Genomic DNA, 25822 nt, shown 5'->3' with positions numbered 1-25822 from the left:
GCTACATAATGCTGCATGGAAAGTGTTAAAGAAATGTTAACATCCAATGTGCACTGAATAAAAGTAACATTAACTTTCATACAGAGAATAAGCTATTGTTCTAAGTTTCTGTTGAGACAAAAAAAGGCATGCTAACACCTTTCACTAATTAAAAGTTTCTCATTGTATGTGTTACACATGTTGAACATTCTTGACTCTTGGAATCCTTGAAGTGACAGTCAGAAATGGTAATTGGGAATACTGTACAATAACACACCTTTCTAGGACCCAAATTAATGATCATATTGGTGCCACCACATCTGGATATTGCTGCAGTTTTTACAGCTAAGCTTTCCTTTTAGTCTCAAGCTCTTCATGACTTCATAGAGAAGTTCTTTCTTATTATTCTTATATCTCTTGACTCAGACACTGCACATCACCTATGCAAGAAACAGTACATGACGAAACCAGAGTGTGATAGGAAATATTATTTCCTTTAAGTCAAATCTCCTGCCTTTCTGTAATTTCCTAGGTTTTCAGAGGTATTTGCCATGTGAAATAGCAGATGTCACTAGAGACAGCCTTAACTGCTTTGGGTAAGAAGGACAATATCCATATACTGACATTTAATAAAGAAGTTTCCACAGTTAGCTTTCATTTTTATAAAATTCTATTACCCTGGATTCTGGAAACATTTTCATCTTCTCATGTGCTCAGGCTTCAGTATCGTGCTAGTAATATAAGCAATAAAGCTTCACATAGTTTGCTGAGAACATAACATAAAGTCAAACCACAAGAAGTAATTAACTGTCCTAGTTTTGCTGGGATAGAGTTAATTTTATTCTTGGTAGCTGGTACAGTGCTGTGGTTTGGGTTTATTTTGAAAATAATGTTGATAGCACACTGATGTTTTGGTAGTTGCTAAGTAGTGCTTACTCTAAATCAAGGACCTTTCAGTGTCTCATGCTCTGCCAGTGAAGCAGGTCCACAAGAAGCTGGGAGGGAGCACGGCCAGGACAGCTGACCCAAACTGACCAAAGGGATATTCCATACCCCAGACTGTCATGCCCAGTATATAAACTGGGGAGTTGGCTGGAAGGGACTGTTTGCTGCTCAGGGACAGGCTGAGCACTGGTCACCCAGTGATGAGCAATTTTATTTTGTGTGTGTCACTTGTATGTCTTGAGTTTTATTTTTCTCTTTTTTTTCTTTTTTTTTTTCTTTTTAGTAAAAATAGTAGAAGCAGCAATAGTAGTAGTATTTTATTTTATTTAAATTATTAAACTGTTCTTACCTCAACCCATGAGCTTTGAGCTTTTCCTTACCTTTTTTCTCCTAATTCTCCTCCCCATCCTACTGGGAGGTAGGGGGAGCAAGCAGCTGTGGGGTACTTACTTGCCATCTGAGGTTAAATCACAGCACTCACCTTTCATAAAACCTGAACAAATAGACTTTCCAGGGAACTGGCTGTCTGTACTGATTTAACAATTAATAAACACTGTAGTTTAGGACTTCAAAAATATGTAGGCATCTTAATTCCATTAAAAATAGACTTCTATATTATGGAATTTAGTATTATCAGTCTTGCTGGACAGCATGAAGAACCTGTATAATCTCTTCTAATAAAATACTGATGTAAAATTTGTTTTTTGCACTGAGGCACCACTCACCACTCTGGAACTCATCTAGCTAGAAGTCTGGACTAAATTTGTACTATATTGGCTGTCATAGACATCACAGGCTCAGACAACTTCGAGTTTAAAATACATAAACTCTCAATGAAAGGTTACTCTGTTTCTTCTGCAGTGCCACAGCTGGCTGTTTCATCCTATAATAGTTTTGCTAAACTGGACGTTCCACAGTTGTTCTTGAAACAAGAGTTCATTTCTGAACCTTCTTGCTGCTCGTGCAGAAACCACATAAGTACAATCTGGTGACTACTGTGATAACAGAACAAACTGTTTCTTAGATGTTTAAAGGCATTATTTTTTGCTCAGATTTTGGCCAAGATTATAATCTTTTAGATGACGCACAAAGCCACAATTAAAATGTAGAAGTTCTGCAAGACAAGGCTCACTTTCATTGGAAAAGACATTGAAATATAGATTTCACTGAGCAAAAAAGAAAGAGTATGATGCACATACAACTGAGGTCACTGAAGATCTCAAATTTGCAGTTAAACTAGTTGTTTGGAAAGCACCCTAAGCATTTGCCTGGTTGAGATATGGATGTGTTTGCTAGGGAAGAATGAGCTGTTTTGCCTGGGGTGGAAGTGCTTGAGCACTCTTTAAAATGAAGGTGACTGTTACTTTTATTTTGGTAAGCAAAACCATTGGAGAGGACATAATGACTTTTTCAGTATGAAGATGCTTACTTTGCTATGACTTCTGCTCAGAAGCTTCTTACAATAAACTTACTAGTTTTCTTAATGCCATTTAGATTCATTTCATTTCATATAAAGCAATATTTTCGAAAGCAAAATTGCCAAAATTATCAAGACAACTAATAGGAAATTATCAGAATATTTTTCATAAAATAGTATTTAAAATTTCCAATATTTTCAAAATATGTGTTTTCAAGGCAGTCTCCCATGAAATGATGATTCAAAACAGCCATGAGATACACTCAGACCTCTGACAGGAGTCGGGCCAATAAATTATGGTATTTGAAAGACTGGGATTCATCTACCTTTGAAATAGAAATATGAAACCCTGTATGAAATCTTTTAAACTTTTTTTCCCTTTATAAACAAAAGCAGCATCTTTATTTCCAGTGAGTCAATTAATCCAGCAATAAACAACAATCTTTACCAAAGCAGTACTTTACAAAATCAGCACAACCTTAGAAGTATACTCAGGAGGATATAAAAGGCATGAAATCTCACCAGGTATATAGGAAAGAGTAATTATTCATTCCTATGAAAGGTCAGCTTCAGTTCTGAGCCTGAGCTTTCAATAAATGGTGAGACATAATTTATTTGTACTGGGTATTGCTGCTTCCTAATATAACAAAATACCTCAGGGACATGCTTGTAGTAATGCAAACACAGGATGGTCTTTTAAGCCAAGAAATCATTTCAAAATTTATCTAAAGCAGAAAGTTATTATGATTCCACAATGGTGGCATGCATTTGTTTGACATTCACCATGGCATACCAGAGACAGAGAATTATCTGATTTTAGTTCCCATGATCTAACAGAGAAGCTATCTAGGCAACTTGGTGCTTTAAATCTATTCTCCCTTTTTCTACATATAACCATGTTGTAAATAAAGCACTCCAAGTAGGCACAATAAACAAAGCTTCACAGAAAGTCTATAGAAGGATTTCACGTACCTGTTTAAATTTCATCAGCTAATTTATGTGATGTATAAGAAAAATATCCAGAAATATCTTAAATGTTCTTTTTTGTATTCTTACAAATATTGACTACAAACTTAATTAGTGAGTAGTTGAAGTAGTCTAAGTTGAATTTCTCATGAACAAAAATATTGTTCTGGAGAATAAGCATTTCAGTAGATTCATTCACAGAAGTCAAGATCATGGGATGATAGAGAAGCACAAAATAAGAAATGGATGTACATCACTGCAGTTAGGGGAAAAAGAATCCAGACTTGATTTAAAGGTTGACTAAACCCAAGAAGATACACTTACAGTGTGTATACTTACAGAGTATTATGATGAGGAATAATTAAACTAATTTATTGGAAGTTAAGTTTAAAATTAACATTGTGGAAAACATTCCTGCTGGTGATACTGCCATTTTTAAGGATTTTTAAAACTAGACCTAGGAAAAGAACCATACTGTGCATACTGGAGAATGCAACTATTACCTTGTGGTCTAATCTTCAACTGCCTGCCTAACGGGTTCTACACTCAAAAGACATTACCTAATCTAATAACCAGAATTTTATTCCATCAGAAATAAAAACTTAATAATGAAAATCTATTACTGCATGAATACTGCTACATTTCAAAATCATACTGTCTATTATTTGGAGATATCAGTGAAACAAGCTTAATTACGTAGCTCTTGATGGCTTAAGATTAGCCCAGATCACCCTTTCTGTATTATTTTCCTTTCTATATCTGGGAGGTATTCAATGTTAGCTCCACACACTGAAGTTGTGGCTCACCAGAAATCTTTCATTAACCTAAATAAAGAATACTAACAGCAAAATTTTATTAGTGCTAGGCAATAATCACAAGGCTCTTAAGAAACAAGAACCTTCTGTTGGCCAAACATTTTTAAAAACCTCTATCAACATGCCAACATCATTTGGAGAACGCTGCAGCATTTTGTAGCCATCCTGAAAGAGAAGGTACATGAACTCTAAAAAGGAAGGGCATGAAGAAGGTAACAAACCAAAGAAGTTAAACATTCCAGGAATTATCCTAAACTGATTTTGAATTACATAAATCCAGGACAACAGCAGAATGTTTTGAAATGAACCTGAAATTCTATGTCTGGTCTGTGCTTGCAAATGGACTCAACTAAAACTGCTTCTAGATATAAAAGGATTGTTGTTCTTCACTTCCAAAGAGAAACTATAACTGTATAAGATTTAAGAGGTAATAGTCTTTATCACACCTCTAATTTAAACATTTTTCAAGTGTTTCTGTTACCAAAACGAAAATATTATCATAGGTTTTTATACAGCAGTTTGAAAAGAAAAACTAAAATCAGTAAATGATCTTTTTGATTCAGAAAATTGGCATTTGAAAATATTGAGACAAACTAACGTACAGCATTTGCAGACAGTATTATCCTGCCCTCTCACCTATTTCTGAAATTGCTGGGAGTTAGATTAAGTACACAAAGATCTCTGCAAGGCATCTTGTCCCAGACAACACCTCCTACTTTGATTATGGTTGGTATCTAGCTTCCAAATGGTGTATTCAACTCCTGCATCCAGATTGGTGATAAATACATTGAAAAGAGGACCGGCCCTAGAATTGAACCCTGAGGGTCCTGTGGCCCCATTAAGCACAACCCTTCAAGCCCTACCCTTGAGCCAGTTCATCAAACAAGCACATCTTGAACCTACTGAAAATTTTTTTCCGGGAGGACAGTATCAAAAGCCTTCCTAAAATACAGGAAAAATACATCCATCACCTTCCCTTCATCCACTGGGCAGACAATTTTACTGTAGAAGGGTATCAAATTAGGTAAACAGGAGTTTCCCTTTGTGAATCCGTGTTGACTATCTGATGACTGCATTGTCCATTAAATGCCTTTAAGTAGTACCTAATATAAACTTTTTTATACTTTTTTCAGGAAGTGAGGTTAGAATAACAGGTCTGTAGATTCCTGGACCTTCCTTCATGCCGTTTTTGTAAACTGGAATAACACTGTCTGGCTTCCAGTCGGCGAGGACCTCCCCAGACTCCCATTACCTTTGGTAGATAATTAAGAGGGGACCTGCCATAGCGTCCACTCGCTCCTTTTATGGTTTGATTTACTTAAACTTGGGGACATACCACAATTCCAGAAAAATCAAAACAAATAGTAAAGGAAAACCAAAAATTTATTTATCCAAAGCCCCTTAAAGGTGTTATTGCAGAAGTCCCTATCAGAGAAGCCACTACCAAACAAGGAGATAAAACAATCTTGATAAATAAAACTTTCTAGAGAAAAAAACAGGCAAACATCAATTTTCACTGTACTATAAGAATACTCACCTACATAAACATGAGATTGAAAAAAAAGGTCTGTTTTCAAGAAAAGGATTTGTGGGTTTCAGTGAATTACAAATAAAAAGTGCGAGACCATTGAAAAAAGTACCATACAGTAATTCATAAATGGGAGTATGACTCGCAGACATTTGGATAATTGTTATATGTTGGCTTTGCTGGGGTCCCAGGATGAGGGAAGAGACGAGAATCTTGACTCCATGTTTCAGAAGGCTGATTTATTGTATTATGATATATATGATATTAAAAATGCTATATTAAAATGATACTAAGAGAGAAAGAGAGAGAAAGGATTCATTAGAAGGAGAAACAGGAATAGAAAGGAATGAATAACAAAGGCTTGTGACTGACCAGAGAGTCTGACCCAGATGCATCCTTGATTGGTTATTAAGTATAAGCACCTCACATGGACCAATCACATATGCACCTGTTGCATTCCACAGCAGCAGAAAGTTTTGTTTGCATTTCTTTCCTGAGGCTCCTCAGCTTCTCAGGAGAAAAAAATCCTGGCAAAAGGATTTTCATAAAATATGTCTGTGACAGTTATATGTCAGTATATGCTACTAAATTCTCAGCCGAAATAGTGCCTAGCTTTGGACACTGAGCTTCAAGAAATATCTGAAAAACTAGGAGAAAACAGAAGTAGACCAACAATAACAACAATCTCCTTCCTAGAAAATGCGATGCATGAAGAAAGTTTGAAGGGGCTGAGGTTGTGAAAATATTAGAGAATGACAGAAAAGAGTACATATGACAAATATGACTGCAGCCTTCAAATACAAAATGGGTAACCATAAGGACTAATGGAAAGTTTTCCTTCATTTCCACATCAGGCTGAAGGATGAAGACAGGATATTTTGACTAATGGAAGAAAAATTTCCTAATGATAAGCATCAGAAAAGACTGTAGCTGTAAAAAAATGTTTTATTAATAGTGGATCTGGGTCTGGCTGGAGAAACAGAACACATCAGTCTTCCAGTCTACACTTCTGAAGTTCTTATTGAGCAAAAAGAGTTGGATAAACATTAACAGCAATTTCTAAAATGCAGAAATCATAACACTGTGAAGACGCCATGGGCGAAGCAGTGTCATTTCTCCAGCTATGGATTAGCCCACATCTGCAGTCAGTTTTGTACAGCACTTCTCATATGGCTGGGGAGCAGGAAACCAGTGGGGCTGATTTGTTACAAGGAGAAGTACTACCAAAGTGCTTTCTGGAGCAGGAATTCTGTCCTCTCCTCACCCACACAGGAATATCTACGTTCTGGTGTCATTAAACGACAATAATTGACCTTACTCCCCGACCTAGCAAATGCTTTGACCTTTTCTAGCCCCTACATTTACAAGTCTTTAACTTCTTCAGCACCTTGGGGGCCCAGCAATGGCAGTATCAGATTGCCCTTTTTATTCTTTTTATTGGCTTCACCTGGATCTCACTGACTATAACCATACCAGTAAACAAAATGGTGCCAGTTTACTGAGAATTCCGGCACTGAAAGTCAACAGCTGAATATTTCATCTTGTGAAACAGTTTAAAAACTCTTGGAACAACTTTGGTCAACCAACTTCTCTCCCAGACAACTTGGCCACAATTTGGGTGTTCCTCTGGGACAAATAACATTCCCAACAGGCAACTTCAAACCAACCTTTGCACTCAGGAGGCAAAAAGAGTTTAATGGTGAGCATGTGGGAATGTCATTTCAAGTAGCCTTGGTGTCAGAGAGCAGTCTGATAACATTTAATGCACTCCTGCAGCTACACCCATGGCCCTGTGAGGCCCCAAGTAAGGAGATCATTACTAATGGCAGCTGAAAGTGGAGCTGCTACACTTAACAAATGGGAATAAACAGTAAAAAATGGTACATTTCATCTTAAAGAGTGGAGTTTTCAGGATGAAATAATTATTTTAATTCCCACTGCAGACCCCAGTTCCCACCATAAAAGGAGGAAAAAGCCAGCGGTTGCAACTCTGTCTTGGAACTCTTTACTCATACAAACAGTGTCTAGATGATGCAATTCCTCTAATCTAAGTACAAATTGTATCTTTATAGTCATAAGAACATTAAACATATATGGCAAACAATTAATCCAGCTCACTCAGTGAATTATATACATTAAAAAAAAATAAAGTATGTTTTTAGACTTTGAAGGTCTGATTTGAACCAGCAGAGCCCAAGATATCCCAGGTGAAACTGGTATTTCATGAACACAATTATGCCTTTTACTTTAGGAAATGGTTTAAGCTAAAGGTGAAATGGTAACGCTCACTTCAAGCTTTCTTAGGATTTTATTTTTTAAGTCAAAACCTTTACATCACAAAAGTTTCTTGTGTTGAATTGTAGTGCAGCTGTTTACTCAAGTGGCAGCAGCATACCTTGTGATAAATTAAATGGACATTTATCAAAGGTAAAGTTGACAGGTTTAAATGTTAAATGTAAGCATGGTAAGACAAGTACAAATAGTTTCTACCTGGAGGTTACATATATAAATCACAGGATAGATATTTTAATTAACTTCTGCACAATAAAGAATGTTTGCTTTCTGAATTATTGAACAACATTTCCTGAGAGAGGAAGATACAAAATGTCATGCAATATATTTTAAGTAGAGCTTACACATAAATGAAAAATTGCAATTACTTCCTCCCACACAACACAGGCAAGAAAGAGACAAATACTGTTTCAATATATGAGTTTTGGAATCAATATTTACAGTTAAATTAAATTAAAAACTAAAGAGAGTTATGCTAGAGTGAGACATAATACATGGATAGAGGGAGGTTTGTTACTTTATTTCATTTTACTCCTTATTCACTGAATTGCTATCTAATGACAAAAAAAGAGTAGTTTCCTCAGGTTCTGAGGTGATTTTGAGAAATCTAAAAGATGAAATCATAACAATAGTCAGTGGTAAACTCAAAGAAAATGCATCTCTAGTGGGAAAAAATAGGTTTTATATATATATATATATAATAGTTATATATAAATTTCTTTTGTTTCTTAAGCCCTTCTAGTCTTCCTGCCTTACGAACAGTAATTTTTAAGGTAAAAAGCAAGAAAACAAGAGCAAGCTGCAAACCCACAGGCACACAAAGCTAAGTGCATTTCTATCAACTCTTCACCTTTCAAACCACTGAAGCATTTGGACATTTAAAATGCTAATAAAATCTAAAATGTTTTACTCACAGTTAAAACCAGGTTCAATAGTTTTTGCAGCTTCAAGACTGTTTATTGTAATCTGAAAGATGATGTGCAGCAGCAGAAATGATAGACTGGTGAAACACAGAGATTTCAATAATCGTCCTGTATGCCCTAAAAGACAAAAGATACATGCATATAATAGGTGAATTTTAGAACATTGCTTAAAGATTTTCAGTATAAAACCATAAAAATATCCTGACCAAGGATATTTCTACTAGTCAGTTCCACATTAATCATGATTGTCCCCTATGGTCAACGTTATAGTAAAAGTCACACTTTAATTACAGTTTATTTGAGTACTCTTTAATCAAAACCAAAATGACTGCTATTGCCAAATTTTTCCTTTTATTTTTTTAACTAAAGAAAAAAGCCTTTTAAGTCTCCAGAGAGCAACTTTACATAAATAATAACATCACAATGCTTACCAACACATTACCTGGTACTTAGACAAACTTGAATGATACTACTACTATTGAGAACATGAAAGACTGTTAATCTTATTACTCTTTACAAAACTATTACGTGACAGAGGGCATAACACAAACCTCAGTTTGGCACAGGAGTATAGACATACTTCCAATGAATCCTTTGCTTTGTGCCAACTGCCCTCCCCTCATCCTTCAGAAGTTTTAAACATAATTTTCAGTATACACTGAAGAACCCTGTGCCAGACACATTTGGTCATAGTTCCTCTGTGATTTACTGGATGTCTATTCAAAAGCCAACAGAAAATGTTTGATGAAGATTTAGAAACGCCTTATAAATCCTCTAGGAAACACTCAGCTTAATCACAGGCAGCCAAAATTGCAAGGTATGAATAAATAAAGTAAACCATCAGTATTTCAGGAAATATGCATCTTCAAGAGAAAATTGAATTGCTGATAAAAGACAACATTAAATATCACCCTACCTGACCTATCTGCAGTAACAGTTCTGCTTCCAAAGCTTTTTAAACCTGGATTTTATTCCACCTGCTTCATGCATTTGAGGTTAATTTTTTAATTTACAGATTAAGAAACAGCACTACTGAAATTCTTGTCCAAGGCTGTAAATAAAGCCAGGGCTATGGAAGGCAGAACTTGCAGAATATACGTAGGAAATGCTGAGTCTGCATGCTGCCTGTTTCGTCCATACTTATTCTGCAAGCAACTGTTATGAGCAAATACTAGAAAGAAGATGATGGTTCACATCAATAGATGATGGTTCACATCATCTAGTCAATAAACCAGATTTTAATTTTAGATTTTTTATAGTTCAAGTATAGGTCATCAATGGCCTAAACAGTTGTTTATTAAGCAAAGAATGAGATAACCATGATTCAACAATTTCAGAAAGTAGCAGACTATCTCCCTCCATCAGACTCCAAATTTTTATTATAACACTACCCTGAGTGCAGATTTTGAATACAAAATGTCTGTAATAAGCTTCCCATTCTTTTTGAAATATAGTAAATAATTTTTACAAAAATAATTCAAATGGTACAGATAAGCCCATGTATGAATTTTCTGCAATCCAAAAAGGAAGATACATTTGCTAGATATGTGCTTTGTATGATCTATTCACTTTTGTCACCAGAGCTTACACAGAAAGGAGACAACTTGGGTGCCAGAGCACTACATCAAAAGCGGAAACAATAAAATAGGTAATATTTTCAAAAGCTTTAGAAGAACAAACATATGACAAGTTACATATTATTAAGCAATTTGTTCGATATGATGTCACATGTAAAGCAGTCCAAGGACTGCTGTATTTTACAATTCTTCTGCAAGCTTCAGTATTTTATGCCTTCCTCCTTCATTACCAGATCCCAGGCTCATGGTATTGCAAGCACCGCACCCTCAGAATACAACAAAATATAACTACAAAAAACCTGTCTCAAAGCTGGAGGAAGACAGTTTGACAATACAAATTCTGTGGACTTTAAAAGTGTGTCCAAATGCACAGATTCCAAAGACAGTCTGGTGATTTATGAAGCTCTACGTTACAAACTCTTCTCAGTGCTTGGGAGTTAATAGATATCAAGCAACAGATTTTTCATGCGGAAGTGGATTTGAAATTTTTTGATAGAATGGTCTGAGTCAGCATCCAAACATGTAAAAAATGCAATACAATTAGTCAGCGCACATTCAATTCCCAAACTGTCAGGTCTATTTTTCAGTATTTCTGTATCACTCCAAAATATATCTCAGTTTTAGACTTCACTTCTTACAAGTTTGAAAACAAACATCTTTGAATTTAAATTGAGCAAACCATTTCTTTAAAAAAGCTCTTTTATAGCTGTCATCCTTTTAAGAATCGCAGAAAAGCTGAAAATATATCTCTTCAAATGCTGAAATGGGGAAAAAAGATCTTCTGCACAAAGCTAGGAAAAAATTTAAAGGACCACTATCACTCAGGATAATAAATAGTCTCCCAGTGCACTGGTAAACATGGCAGGATAAACACACATTTGGAAGGCAGGGAAGTATGTTCAGAGCAGGTTACAGCATTCCTCAAGGGCTACTCTCTTCATGGCCATCAGTGGGACAGGACCACCATCAGATTCTACTGAGAAGGAGCACTTTGCACCACATTCGTCTGTGCCAGCAGAAACTAGAAACTGGAAACTAGAAGTATTTGGAGAAAAGTAAGAAATATTATGACCCGGATTTCAAAAGTTTGGAGCTACATCAACAACTTGGGAGAAATGGGAGTGCTAAAATAAGTGAATTACTGAATACGTAATTTATGTTAAGGAAGAAGAAGTGACAGATTTGGAAAAGGGATGAGTTTCAATTCATAGTGGGGTTTGGATAAACCCACTTAAATATGTTTTTACTTACATTTTTCTCTTTCTACTGGAAACTTGGTTCTAAATGGCACAAAGGAAAAATTAACCATATGCATACAGAACTGAGATGGTGAGAAAAGAGACAGCTGAAATAAAACAGAGCTTCTTACAATGAGGAAGAAAAATTTTTTCATCCTTGGATATTTTTTTAATTCTAATTCACTCACAATTTTACAATTCCTTTGCTAAAACATACCTCAACTTCTCAGTTGCCCCACTGTAAAAATTCTTGGGGACATGAATGGAAGCTGAACATCCCACAGAGAGGGAGACACATATTGTTCAGAAAGCTGTGCGGACAGAACAGATGTGCAAGAGAACATTGCCCCAGCCGGTACCAGAATTCACAATATCAATTCCTTCATTTCTGTCCTAAATGTATAGGCTTCTGCATGTCCAACAAGACTGAAAAAAAGAAAAATCTCATGGCAAAACACCTCGGATTAGAACTTGAGCACTGGGTTCCGATTTCACTCCAACAACTTCTGAAAACTATGGAGGATAGAAAGGAGAGAGAACATTTGTCTCAGAACTGGGCTGAAGGATTGAGAAAAGTGGGTTTGCTTCCAGGTGTCACTGCAGGTGTCATTTCTAATGGTACCCAGTGGGATCAAAACCGGGCATGTAGCTCAAGAAATGTACCCCAGCACGTCTCAAAGCTCCTGGCAAAGGGCTTTCTCCCCTCTGATCAAGCCTGCAGGAAGCCAGACAGGATGTGAAGGCTTCATTACCCTCTTTCTCTTCAGCCCAGATGCAACATTAAACTGGACTCAAGAGGGCCAAAAGCTTTTCACACGTGGAAGAGGAATCAATTTCTTATTTTTCAAAGGTAATCCAGCCAAGAGCTGGATTAGTAATGGCATGTCCCCCCCAGCCACAGGCATGTAACCTCAGCACAACTATTTGAATGTGTTCTAATTGGACTGCTGCCTCCAACATGCACATGCACCTCTTGACACCGTGACTGACAAACACAAGGTTGGAGCGTGCTACCCACATTGTTTCCAACAACAATGAAAAATTCATGAACATTCATGTCTAGACCTGGTAGTCCTCTGATCTTTTTTGCTACCCTCTTCCCTAAAACAGCAAGAGTATGTCAGAATTTTTGTACACCTGGAACTTCCTCAGAGCTTCTACCACAAGGATGGGACATGGAATAACTGAATTGCCATGGAATAACTGACCTGCCTAAAAATCACATATATGAGCTCTTATATGGCCATAAGCCTTAGGCTATTACAAAGGATATGATATGATTGCTATGGTGCGATATATGATTGATATGATATGGTATCATATCATATGGTTGTTGTTTGCAACACACAATTCCACACTAGTGGTTTTTTTTTGTCATTCTGATCTATTTATGGGGCATGACAAAGAATTTGTTGAATCTCTAAGAAAGTGAATAATACTGCTACCACTTTATCTTGATTTTTTTAAAAAACAGTACTATGCATCTCTATGCAAAGCTGGTAAGTTCAAAGGGTCTGTTTCCATTTGAATGCTGTAATGTTATCAGAAAAGGGAGAATAGAGGAGGAAAAAAATGGAATTTAAAAATTAATTCAAGACTGTTTATTATTTCAGCAGTGTAATTCCATCATCATAATCATACATATGCTACATAGCTTCCCCTAAACAGCAGATATAAGTGTTCGGGTATCTTATTTGAACTTTTTATTACTTTGCACAAGTCTTTTGTTTTGTTTTGTTTTTTTTTTTTTTTTTTTAATGCAACCGTAGTGTTGCATTTTCTGAATTTTGTTCGTTTGGGGATATTTCCAACATATCTTTAGCCATATACATATACATAGTACATAGTACTCCAAACTGTTATAATAGTCTCAATTCTTCTTGGATACCTATGTTCAGGAATTTTTTTACCCAACACTTTCTATTCAGATCAGAGTAGATGAAATACCAAAGCAAAAGTAATTTTTCATATAATAATCTCTGATAGCGCACAGTGAGTGATAAATATTAATGTGCATTTATCTCCTGAACTAGTGACACTTCACCTAATAAAAATACTCTATTAAAGCCATTCCGGATTTTTTTTTTCCCATAAACCTCTTCATCAATAAGTGACAAACTTGAAACCAAAGAGCTCAAACTTCTGCAGCACACACAGACGCAGTCCCAACGACTTTGTTTCAGCTAGAAACTGAAAATCTTAACTTCTTGACTTGCCATCAGGAAACCTAAAATCACCTCAGAGTTCAGCTGGAACCAGGGTGCAGAGACAAATCTCCTGCTCCATGGTTCCAAATAGGAATCTGTCAACACCATCTGAACTGTAGACTGGGGCAGCTGGGGGGTGGGAAATTAGGAAAACATTTAATTCACAATACATGCCTTTTGGAAAAATCTGGAAGTTTTGAAGCAATACGATCTGCAAGAAAAAAAAAATCAAAACATCATAATTTCCCATATAAAAGAAATCCCACCCTCAGCCAGCTCTGGTTTAAGTGTCTCAAGATACCACAAGTACCTTATTGACATCAATGCAAGAAAAGAGTTCTGATTTGAAGTTGGTTTCTGCCAAAGGTCTAGAGGCAATAAAAATACAGTTGGTTCCAGACAATCATGAGGAAAATGTCATCACCAAGTTCAGCATGAACACTTTGTCCACAAGTGTGAAACATAACTTCCCACATTTAAATTTCCACCAAGGAACGTTTACAAGAATGAAACAAGCACTGAGCTATCCATCCTCCATTTGACAGGAAAACTTTGTATTTCGGGATGGGCAGTCAGCAACACCAAAGAATGCGGGCCAGTTCCCTTTCCTGAACTAACTGCTACTATTGCACACTAATTGACACTTAACGCAGCAAGACACCTGATGACCATGCAAGATAAAAAAGGGTTCAATTTTGAGTTCTAAACTCAGCTGAGATTTCCAGATGGCTACAGGGTAATATTTGCAAGGCATAAAGCAATTTAGCCCTATCCTAGAAAGCACTTAAACACATACACATCTTTCAGCATGTGGACAGGGACTGAAGGGCTCTCAGCACTGCATAAAAGGATAAGAAAACAAGGCTGTGTTCCACTAATAGGGTATCAATACTTGATGTCACCCAGCCTTAAAGCACAAAGCTTGCAAGTCAGTGGAAGCCAAATCCTTTTAGGTGCCTCTAATGGCTAATTTTCTCTAGTTCTCCTTACAGGTAGGCATAATCTCATTGTTTTCAACTCCTCATGCACTTTTGGATGTGAAGACAGACAATGCCTTCCAGTTTCAGGTTCTGTAAGAATGATGCTAAATGTCTGCCAGTTGCAGTTACACCTATTATTAAACAATGTTTCCCAGATGTAAAATATCCATTGCATGTCTACATACACAATGGAGCTGTGCTTAGAGGTTTGGCCTCTTGAGTGCTGAAGCAATGGGATAAAGCTATCATCAATGGATAGAGGGAAGCAATTTTTTGGAAGGACTATTCTAAGAATAAAAGTTGATAATGGTGTGCCTTGTACACTGTGCAATTATATTGTGCAATGTCAAGTCATTGATCCACCAAGCAAAGTATCTGCATATCAGCTCCTATCCACTAAGTCTTACATGAACACCTTAAGTAGACTCAAAAAAGATAATGCTTAAATCATCCTGAAGCTGTCAGGAATTATTTGAATGGTTTAAAAAGTGCTACTGAAAGTGCTGCCATCCTTCCACTGCACAGTTAGCAGTACATCTATATTTAGCTTAATAGAAAATGCATTAATATTTCCCTTCCCCCCCAAAGAGTATCTTACATTTCAACATCATCTTCTACCCAGAGGATGTCAACTTACCAAAGCCTTAAAATTGGGCAGACATCAGCACTGCAAAAATACAAACCCACCTGCTTTACTCACTGGATTTCCAGCAGCAAGACAAAAATAACGAGCAACTAATGCCATTGTCTATTCTGTAGCTATCCAAATCCAAACCTCAAAATGTATATCCACAAACAACAGCTCAAGACTTCATGCAATTATTTTAGCTATGTTTAAATGTGTGTGTTCAAACAGCCACATTAAAATCCCAACCATAGAATTACAAGTTCTTTATTCAGAATTTTCAGAAAAAGATTTGCAATGGTTAAACAGTTTTGTCCATGCTTTCCTGAACGTAGCCATTATTCCCAGGTGTAGCCAAATGTCACAACATACAGCTGTGACCAACAGAAAAATTTTCTAATAAGTGTACAAAAAAATCCATGATTCCTTAATTTCAAACACCTCTTTGTACTATCATGTATTCATTCGCATTTCAAATTGGAATATTGCATAGATGATAGAGCCACATGAATTTGCAATAGTTTATCACAATATATGTAATTAACTGAAAATTTTACTTTTAAAAGATGCATTTTACTTTTAAATAAGATGCATTTTTTCCAGGCTGTATATTTGCACACAAAATGCTGGTTCAGTTGTACTATTCATACATTAACCAGTTTCCTCACATTTCTCTTTTTGCTTGTCTCTCTTTTAAAAATACTACAGAGTTCTAAGAAGGGAAAAAAGTTATTCTAGAGATAGACACTTTGCAGGAGTGCCAACCAGACTTGGGTAAACACGGTCAAAAATGCTATGTGTAATTAAAAAAAAAAAAATTAGAAATGAAAACATAAAAGTGCTCCATAACATAATAAATGTCTCCTTACTCTAACTTCTTGCAGGATTTCCTGTTTTTCCTAGAAGTTTTCATGCCCAGAATTCTGCTAGAACTGAGCTGTATCCTCTGCATCAATAGACAATACCATCGTTCAAGCTACTCATGATCTCTGAGTTGCAAGTTTACACAGGCAATTTACCCATTTTCTTAACAAAATATTTTTTCAGACAAGACTCAGAACTTGACCATTCATTTTTTTTTCCAGATGATACTCATAAGCTTTCTAAGCAAATAACAGCTACTTGATGTCTGCTTCATAACTTGACAGGTGGCTGCACCAAGCTAAATACAGGAAATAAACATGATCTCAGGTACTACTGCGTATGAACTGAGAAATTTTAAGTCAGAGTTGTTCTTTCACAGGAGGACTTGAGAATTTTAATGCAGAGTTCCAGTTCCTTCTCTTAAGGAACTAGCCTCTCCATGTTCACCACTACCAGATAATATTTCTTTTGAATTCAAATTAATTCAGTCATTATTGTCTATTAGAAGCAGTGCTTGCAACTTGATTTTTTCATTCCTCTATCACTGTCATAAAGAGCAGGTAATTATCCAGCAGAAAATTCCTTCAACAACAGAGAGGCCAAACAAATACCAAGTAATAGGAGATGGCAGCAGGACACGTGCTACCATGTGTGAGGTGAACCACATTTTCAAAAAAATCTGTACTTACTAGAGAAGAATATTTTTCTCTCTGGAATACCTACCCACATATGTTCATAAGCAGTAAACAAATGGGATGCAGGGCAGGGTGAGAGAGGAAGGCTAGAAAATTATGTAAATAGGGCTGATAGAACTACAGCAAACCAAACCATACACCATGATGTTTTCCCAAGGGAATGGAAGCTGTGGTATGAATTTCTACCTTTGGCAGAACTTCTCCCAGAAGCTGTAGAGGCTGCTTCAGCTCAGAAAGAAGTTTTGCAAAGAGTTTAACATCAGTATCTCTAACACATCATAAGGGAACTCATGACCCAGTTCAAGAGCCCCTGAGTTGAAATGCATTGGCATTTCAACTTCAGCTTTGCATTCAAAAATGTTAAGCCCTCTTGTCAACATAGAGCTGAAGTAACTCATGCAAAGGGGTTACTGACATCATCATTCCCTCCCTTTATCACAGGAGCTTTAGGGAAGCAGAAAGATGGAAAAGCAAATTACTCCTCTAAGAGATTTGGTTCTAAAAGTTTCCTGGTGTTTGAGAACATTTTGTGATGCCTGTATGACCCCCATTACACTTTCTTCTCTCTGAAAAAGAAAAAATTCCCTTCAAAGCGCTTGTTCCAGGGGGCAAATGGAAGAGGACCTGATATCTTTCCATATTTTTTTCCTTTCACCAAAATTGGGTGTTTTTCTAAGAAAATTAAAATACAAACTTCTTAAGAGTCTAACTATGTTGTATAATGTGTAAAATTCTGTAGAGAAAGAGGTTGCAGGAAGTAAGAGAACCACAGACCATAAATCTGATTCACATGCTTGGCAAATTGGTAAAAACTAAAACACAGCTGATAATTAGACAGTCAGGTAAGGACTAGCTGCACAGGAGTGTCCAGGTAGATAACACAGAAAATGGTAAGAATTGGAAAAAAGCTCGGAAATTTTTATGGAAACCAGAGAAAATGCTTAGAAGGAAATTTTAGACAATGCAGGAAACCTAGTTTTCAATAAAATTCAAGTATTTCAGAGGAACAACCTTTGGACAAAGGTTTACAGGAAATATTCTGTCATGGGAATAGAGGAATTCATCATCTTGGGATGTATCAGCTTTGGCTGATGGTAACTTCTGATTTATTTTTCAGTCCAGTTGCAAGAAGTCTGGGGGTACACAAGGAGCTGGAGGGGGGGACAGCCACGGCAACTGACTTGAACTGTCCGAAGTGGCCATCCACACTGTATGGTGTCATGCTCAATATATGGAGCTGTGGGAAGAGGGATGAAGGGTTTGGAGTTTAAGTGTTTCTGCCCAAGCCACAGGTCCATGTGATGGAACCCTGTTTTCCTGAAGGTGACTGAACACCTGCCTGCCCATTTGAACGAATTCCTTTCTTGCTTTGCTTGTGCACATTGCTTTTCCTTTACTGTGAAAATATCTCAGTCCACAAGTTTTCTCACTTTTACTCTTCTTTCTGCCCCATGCCACAGTGGGGAAGTGAGTGAGTGGCTGGGTGGGACTTAGCTGCCTGCCAGGGTTAAACCATGAGAGTAGTCTACGTAATCTAGACAACAAAGAACTCGACTGTGCTTACAGCAATACTAGATTTCTTCATGGGAAGAAATCACAGCAGTGCTCAACATTTCACAAAAGGCTTATACCAAGGAAGAGTGAGTCTCAGTGAAACACTGAACTCCTAAGTGACCCCACCAGTGTTTTCTTTCAAAAGCTGTGCAAAAGCCATTCATCAGAACATCCTGCAAACCAGGCAGAGAACAACAACTAGATCTGTATTACCACTATCATATCAATTCCATGTATGCATACACAAGAGTTCTCCTCCCTTAATATCTCTGTGGGTAAAAATATGGCTGTAATATAATCTGTTGCGTTCTAGGTAGATCAGACAAAACAATATTTCAGAAATAATACACCATTTTCAACTCAAAAATGTTACCTATGAATTTCCTTACAAGGCTACAGCTCAGGACCATGAATGAACCACCATATTTCCTTATGAAAGTAACAGTTGTAGTTTTTGGACAATGACTGCAGAGGGAATCAAACAGTCCATTTTGACCCTACTACTCTGTTTCTCATAATGGAAAAAAGTGGCCAGCATTACAGTAAGCCAAACCCATGCCTGCAAGCTGATTTTCAGATATTGTATAGTTGTGTAATGAATGAACAGTGATGCTCTTGCCTCTTAGGATGGCTGGAACCATGGGCCAGGCATTTGGTGGCAACTGTCCAGACATTTACAGGATAAAAGATAAAATCCTTACCAGGCAATGACACTATGAAATCCTAAATTGCTTCTGTGAACAAAATTAATGGTTGATACTACAAAGGGAGGAAAGGAAAGATAAAGAGCAGCACATTAATACAAAATTTTGGACAAATAAATTTATTGACTTTTTAAATTATATGGATTTAACTAACCCTAGAATAAAAGGGAGAACATTTAGCTTAAAATTTTCATAATTGTTTTTAAGAGGTAGAAAAAAAAATCAGTTTCTGAGAAAACTAAAACTCATGAAAAGGAAACTAAAAGGAGCGACATGTCAAAATGGGAAAAAAACCAAGCCAGGTGGCAACTAACTCATAATCTGAAATATATATCATCCTAAAGCCCACTGTGAAAACATTAGAAACTGTGAACATAAAAGAAGCTAAGAACATCTGTATTGATACCCGTACAAACCAAAAGTCCATTATCACTGAGTGATCAGCAGCAGTGTAAACAGTTATCCAGAGTAAGCATACAAGAAGATTAATACTCCCTCCAAGTCTCTAATCTTTTTCAGATTGCTTGAATTTAGTAAACATCTCTCTTGTGAAGTTCCCCAGAGCCTTTCTCAACCATGTGAATTTCTAGCAGACGCGATGTGTGTGTGTATTGCCACAGGTCAATGGCTCACTCTATGAAGAACATCTTTTTGCTTCCCAGTTCTCACATTACAAGAAAAAGAGAAACTGGTCACTATCCATCCTCCCCCCATCACCCACCAATTTGTATCTCCCATTCATACAGTCTCCCATGTGCATTTTTTCTCAGCTAGAGCCCCATCATACTTAGCTGTTCCTCAGACACTGCTGCATGTACTTTAGTTATCCCTGTCAAGCATCTCTAAACTCTTTTCCAGTTCTGCTACAGTCCCTTTGGGATAGGGCACCACTACCAGTACAAAACACAGACAGCTTATGGCTTTATATAGCAGTACAAAGATCTATTCAATCTCCATTTTTTCCTCTAGGCTCACATATATTTTCTCAATATCTGCTGAGGCTCTGAAGTAATGTTTCCACAGATCCACATATTACAAGCCCTCGATTGCATTCCAAAGGGCCAATGTCAGCTCAGTGACTGGTGTTTTTTTTCTACGTTTGATTATTTTGCTCTCAAAATTTACTTTTATATACACTTGTCCACAAGAATACCAGTGAGGTTAAAAGGAAACCAGTGCATTCACTGACTAAAGTGATCATGATTTTTTTTCCTCAGAGATGAAACTGAATGTATAAAGGTTACCAGATGCATGCCTCCTTAAACATGTGATATTCATCTGGAAATTCCAACTATCTCCACTACAGGAAGTGTCCCTCAAAATTCTCTTATCACATCAGATATTTTCAAAGACTGTAAGTTTTATCTGTTTGCTTCTGAATAAATAAATTATCTCAAAACACAATTTATTTTAGTACCTGGAACTTACAGTAAAAACAACTTCTTAACAATGAATCAAGTTTGTCATAGATTGACTTATTTAATCCACACATTAAAAATTGCCCAAAAGAAAGTACGTGCAGTCTTTTAAGATAAATACTTGAGTTCTTCTCTACAGTCCTCTGGGATTTTATCAAGGTTTTTTCAAAGGCTAACCAATTACCAAGCATTCACTGCAAGACCTTGGCTAAGTAATGCATGTGTCCAACCAGATCTTATATGTCTGGCATTTTGTCCACTGGGTAGACATAAAAGGATCAGTAGTTTCATTCTTTCACGTACAGCAAAAATTATGGGAACCCAGCAGCCAAATGTAGTAAAACTGCTTCAACACTGAAGCTGAATTTGGCATCTGTGGTCTGCACACGTGTAGCTCAATTGTTGTCCAAGCGGCATTTCAGGATCCAAGAGGCCTCTGCAGTGGTATATGAGACATCACTGCAATTCAGCTGGGATTTCTCACACATCTGCCTTTCTGGTAGAAGGATTTGGAAATATCCCCTGCACAGAAGGAGGGACAACAAGCTCAGACAACTCTTGCAAGAATCACTAGGGACTAGAATAGAGGGCTGCACCATTTACACCTTTTCTTGTAGCTGCATTTTAGAACGGCGTGCTACTGGACCACTTATAAATACTTTTCCCTGTGGTAGGAAACGTAGGTGTGGAACTAGAGAGTCAACATGGAGGGAGAGTAACAATATGGAAAGGGTATGTAAAATTGATTGGAATGTATGTACTGCCATGTTTTACAGAGTATAGTTTCAGCATTCTGCAAAGCAAGGAAGTGCAGCAGAAGAGCTTGCCGCTTCCATGGCTTTAAAATGGTTTCATGATTTTTAAATGGTCACCAATGTTGCCTTTGCAGACAAAACATCAAAAACAAACAACAAAGAACCAAACCTCCCAAATGAACAAAGGGATCATTAAGAGGCATAAAATGTGGAGACTATGCCAGATATAAAGGGTGAAGATATTCCTTTTCTCTTTAAAACTTTACAACAAGTAGTTTCAAGTCTTTGCTGTAGAGTGTGAGCAGAAAGATCCCTATGATCCTGCACTTTGTAGCTTTTGTTGAATGTTAAAGGGCACTAGAAATTTCAGTCTTCAAAAGTCCCTGATAGCCTGAACTTGGGTCCGACCTGAGTCATCTCTGTCTATCTCTCCAAAAAGAACAGCAATCAAAGAATTATTTTTATCTGTCATACATGGAGATTCACGTGGGGAAGGCAAGAAGAAAACCGTTGTTTGGCTATGTGACCTCTGAATGTCCTCTAAGTCACTGACACCACTGAAGTAGTGTGAGGTCTAATCTGCAAATAGCATAATCTCATTGCCACTACTCTTGTAATGAATAAACTGGAAAGATTCAACAAAAAAATTCCTAAAAATTCTTAATACAAGTATTTTAGGATAAGGAGACAATGAGTAATTTTTTAATATGAAAGAAATTGAAGCATGTTCACTCATATAGATTGGTTTTACTTTTGGATAACCTCAAAAATACTGTTATGAAATAAACAAAGCCTGATTTTGAAATTTTTATGGTGAGAAGAATGAGCATGCTTCAGTTTAGCAGCATGAATGCATATAAAGTTGTATACCTACAGAAGCAAAAAGCAGATATTGGTCACATAAATTCAGACAAAGCAGACAATCTTTTCTCAGCCCACAGTACAGGTAATAGTCTTACTGGTATGCTAAGAGGGAAAACTATACAAAATCTATTTTGTCATCAAGATTTAGACATATAACAAAACACTTTTCCTTCTACAGTTCCAGCATGGCATAATTTAGACACTGGAAAAGGAAAGATTTGCCTTCATACAGCATTAGTTCTGTATCACAATCAGAATAGAACGTAAATGTCATTTGGCTGTTTCACATTCTTGACATAAAATGAAAACACTTTAAAATTTAGTCTTGTTTTTAAATACTTTCCTGTTTTCCATTTTCTCATACATAATACTTTGCTACTGGTAAGACTAAGGTATAACTCTGTTACAAAGAAATAATTCAGATTCTAACATGATGTGTTAGTGTATAATAAAGTGAGGTGTCAAAAAAACCAATCATACTTCCGTGAATTTTGTAGGATTATTAGAATTCAAAGTATTTACTTATTAATGAGGAAGAAAATGTCTATTTGGTGTTATATTCCAGCACCGTAAATAAAACCCTGGCATACAGTGTAAACAAAAACAAAAAAACAAAAACAAAAAAAAAAACAAAAAAAACCACCAAAACCAAAAAAAAAAAAAAAAAAAAAAAACCCACCAAAAAACCAACCAACCAACCAAAAAAAAAAAAAAAAAAACAACCAAAAAAAAAAACCAACCAAAAAAACCAGAAAACCCAGCCCTACAAACTTATAGATATATACTTCTGCAATAAAACACATCTGTACTCAGTACAGTCAGTAGCCTAAGCTATTTTCCAGTCAGACAAATTCAGACCTTTTCTTAATCTACAACATACTAAAAATATTTAATATGAAGCAATGTTCACAAAGCTCATGAAAGTGGAAGTCTGATTCTATTCTTGATTGCCAGCGTTAAAAAATTCAGGATGAAATTCAGGTTGCTAAAGGAACTTTTACAACACTTGGCAAGAAGGATGAAATGCCACTGTACAGCTCAAGAAATCAAAAAGAAAACTATTTAGTTTGAACTTACCAAAACTTAGGTATTTTCTTTATATTTTTTTCCACATGTTAAAGTGAAGAATTTCCACATTGACAAATATCAACATTTCCTCATGAAAAAAAAAGCATCTGATATTGTTACAGCACCTATTCCTCTGAATTAAAAACTATTTGCTAGGAATTTTTCATAGAAAGTTACCAAATAGCAGGAAGAGAAAGGATGTTGGGAAAGAATGGCAGCAACACACAGCATCAGCATGCATCCTCTGAAGTGCTAGTGACGCTTCAAAGGAGGACTATGACTGGTTTCATACAAGCATGGGGTTTGTGCAATAGATGACAGAAAATCCTGCTACTTATGTTCCAGGGCCATTTGCTGGGGACAACCCCTGGAGCACATTCAGGGCTTTTTGCCACATGTAAGTGATGCAACCTTGCAAACACGTGCTAAAATAACCATGTTTGTGCTCAAACACCACCACGGCAACATTGATCCCTCTGTGTAATGGACAGCTCTCTTTGTATGGATGTCTGAGCACACTCAGGCACACACAGTTGCATCAGCATCACTTCAGGTGTGTGCGGAACCACACCCAAATGCTGGGGTATTAAAACATAAACACCACCCCACCTTGGCTCCAGTGCAGAAACACTGCACCAGGAACCCTGCAGTGAGACATGCAACTCCTGCCTGCTGCCCAGCACTGATGAGGATGGACCAGACCAGCCTGCTCCACCTCGGCGTCCCACGAGGGACAAGCATGCCCTCCCCTGGAAGCTCAGCTCTGCTTCACTGTCAACAGGAGCTGAGTTTCCAGCAGTGTAATATGGATATTTCACTCCCTGACCCTCCACTGCCACCCAGCACAAATACTGGGAGTGAGACAGCCTGCCATGACAGTAGTTGAACAGCTCTCTGGGTTTCTGCTCCCCTCAGACACTGGGAGAAGCAGTATTCTCCTTTATTATTATACCACGTTTCCTTGTGTATGTCAACTGTTCCTTAGTTACAGAAAACTGTACTCTTTCCAGACAAGTGTAATGAATCTTCAGAAAAGGAGTAAATTTTATTTATTTTTTTGAAAGCATTTTATAGTGACTCCCAGAAGGAATGAACATTTTTATTTACAGCCTTGTCTGCTCATATGTGAACACATTTCTATGTAGCCACCTCATGGTAGCATATCCTAGCCATCTTGTAATGAAATTATTGTGAACATATCAGCAAGACATGATCCCACATATTTAAGTCATTACAGCAAACTTTGGCTTAGATGAAAATACATTAGTTATTTTAATTACAGCTGAGTCAATCTCCATTAGGTATGAATAACATCTGGCCAAACTTTTCTCTGTCTTTAAGCTAAAGAAGCCTCCTTTAAATTTTAATTTTGAATTCAAGTATTTGAGATTTACATGATTAGTACAACTCTGGCTTAACTTTCACACAGCCATTATCTCTTGCTTAGGAAAAATGAAAAGAAATCTAGTACAAAACAGTAACAGTTCAACCTAAATTAATTTCCTAGACTGATTTAATACCTAATTACTAAAACACAAAGGATAACAGACTGGAACACAGTAAAAAGTTCCTGTTTGCAGTATTCTGAGGATGACATTTGGTGATTTTTACCAGAGAGTACTGGTAATAATTGCAGAGGTACTGCAAGATGGTACAGCACTGATGCACCACAAGTAACAATTCTCGGTGGATTTCTTTACGAAAGCACGGCTGTCTGGGACAATTGCACTGACAGTACCACCCTCATTTAGTCACTTCAATTCTCCATAATATTTATTTGTGTTTCAGTGATCATATTTACATGCCAGGGTGCTGTCATGCAATTTTTAGTTTTTTCCCTCTGCTGCTGACAGTAAGACAATGGTGTCAAATCATGTGCAAAAAGGGACGACATCACTGTGGAGACAAGTAAGTTCATAGAGGGTGCCCCACAAGAAGATGAGAAACCAAACTGTTCAAGGGCTCTCAGGCAAGGCTTCTACCCATTGCCAGTGCTCAGGAATCCTCTCTGTGACATCAGAGCACCAGCTTTTTGCTCATGTTTGATGGCAATTCAGTGTCACCTTCTTCCCTTGCTTAAGGTGACTCAGATCTCATTCCTCACTGCACCACCATCAGAGGCTGCTGGCTGAGCCTGCCCAGACCTAGGGGCTTGGTCAGATCCAGCAGGCACCCTGCAATGGCCAGATGACCCACAGTCCTGAATCACAGCTGTCCTCACTTTCCCATGCAGTAACCACTAACCCAAGTACTGCATCCCGCCATTGCCTTTGAGCCTACTGGCTCCTGTCCTTGGGGGGCACAGCCCAAGGGGCATAAATCCATGTCTTTCAACAGCTGTTACACTGATCCCTGACAACTCAACCTTGCCAAGCCAAACTGGGAACATTGCTGGAGATAGCTCACAT

At 37.2% G+C, this 25822-nt stretch overlaps 1 protein-coding gene across 3 annotated transcripts in view; it reads right to left on the bottom strand.

The window, feature by feature from the left end:
- The window catches only part of PIEZO2 (piezo type mechanosensitive ion channel component 2), a 289028-nt gene that overhangs the window by 176806 nt on the left and 86400 nt on the right, over positions 1-25822 (bottom strand). For all 3 annotated transcript variants that reach the window (XM_038127336.1, XM_038127333.1, XM_038127335.1), the window contains exon 3: positions 8857-8982. In XM_038127336.1, the coding sequence (XP_037983264.1) occupies positions 8857-8982 (126 nt within the window). The remainder of the gene's footprint in view (positions 1-8856; positions 8983-25822) is intronic.

Source organism: Motacilla alba, chromosome 2 (genome assembly GCF_015832195.1).
Source record: "Motacilla alba alba isolate MOTALB_02 chromosome 2, Motacilla_alba_V1.0_pri, whole genome shotgun sequence".
NCBI lineage: Eukaryota > Metazoa > Chordata > Aves > Passeriformes > Motacillidae > Motacilla > Motacilla alba.
The sequence above is the reverse complement of the archived record's forward strand: the minus strand, read 5'-3'. Positions and strand labels throughout refer to the sequence as shown.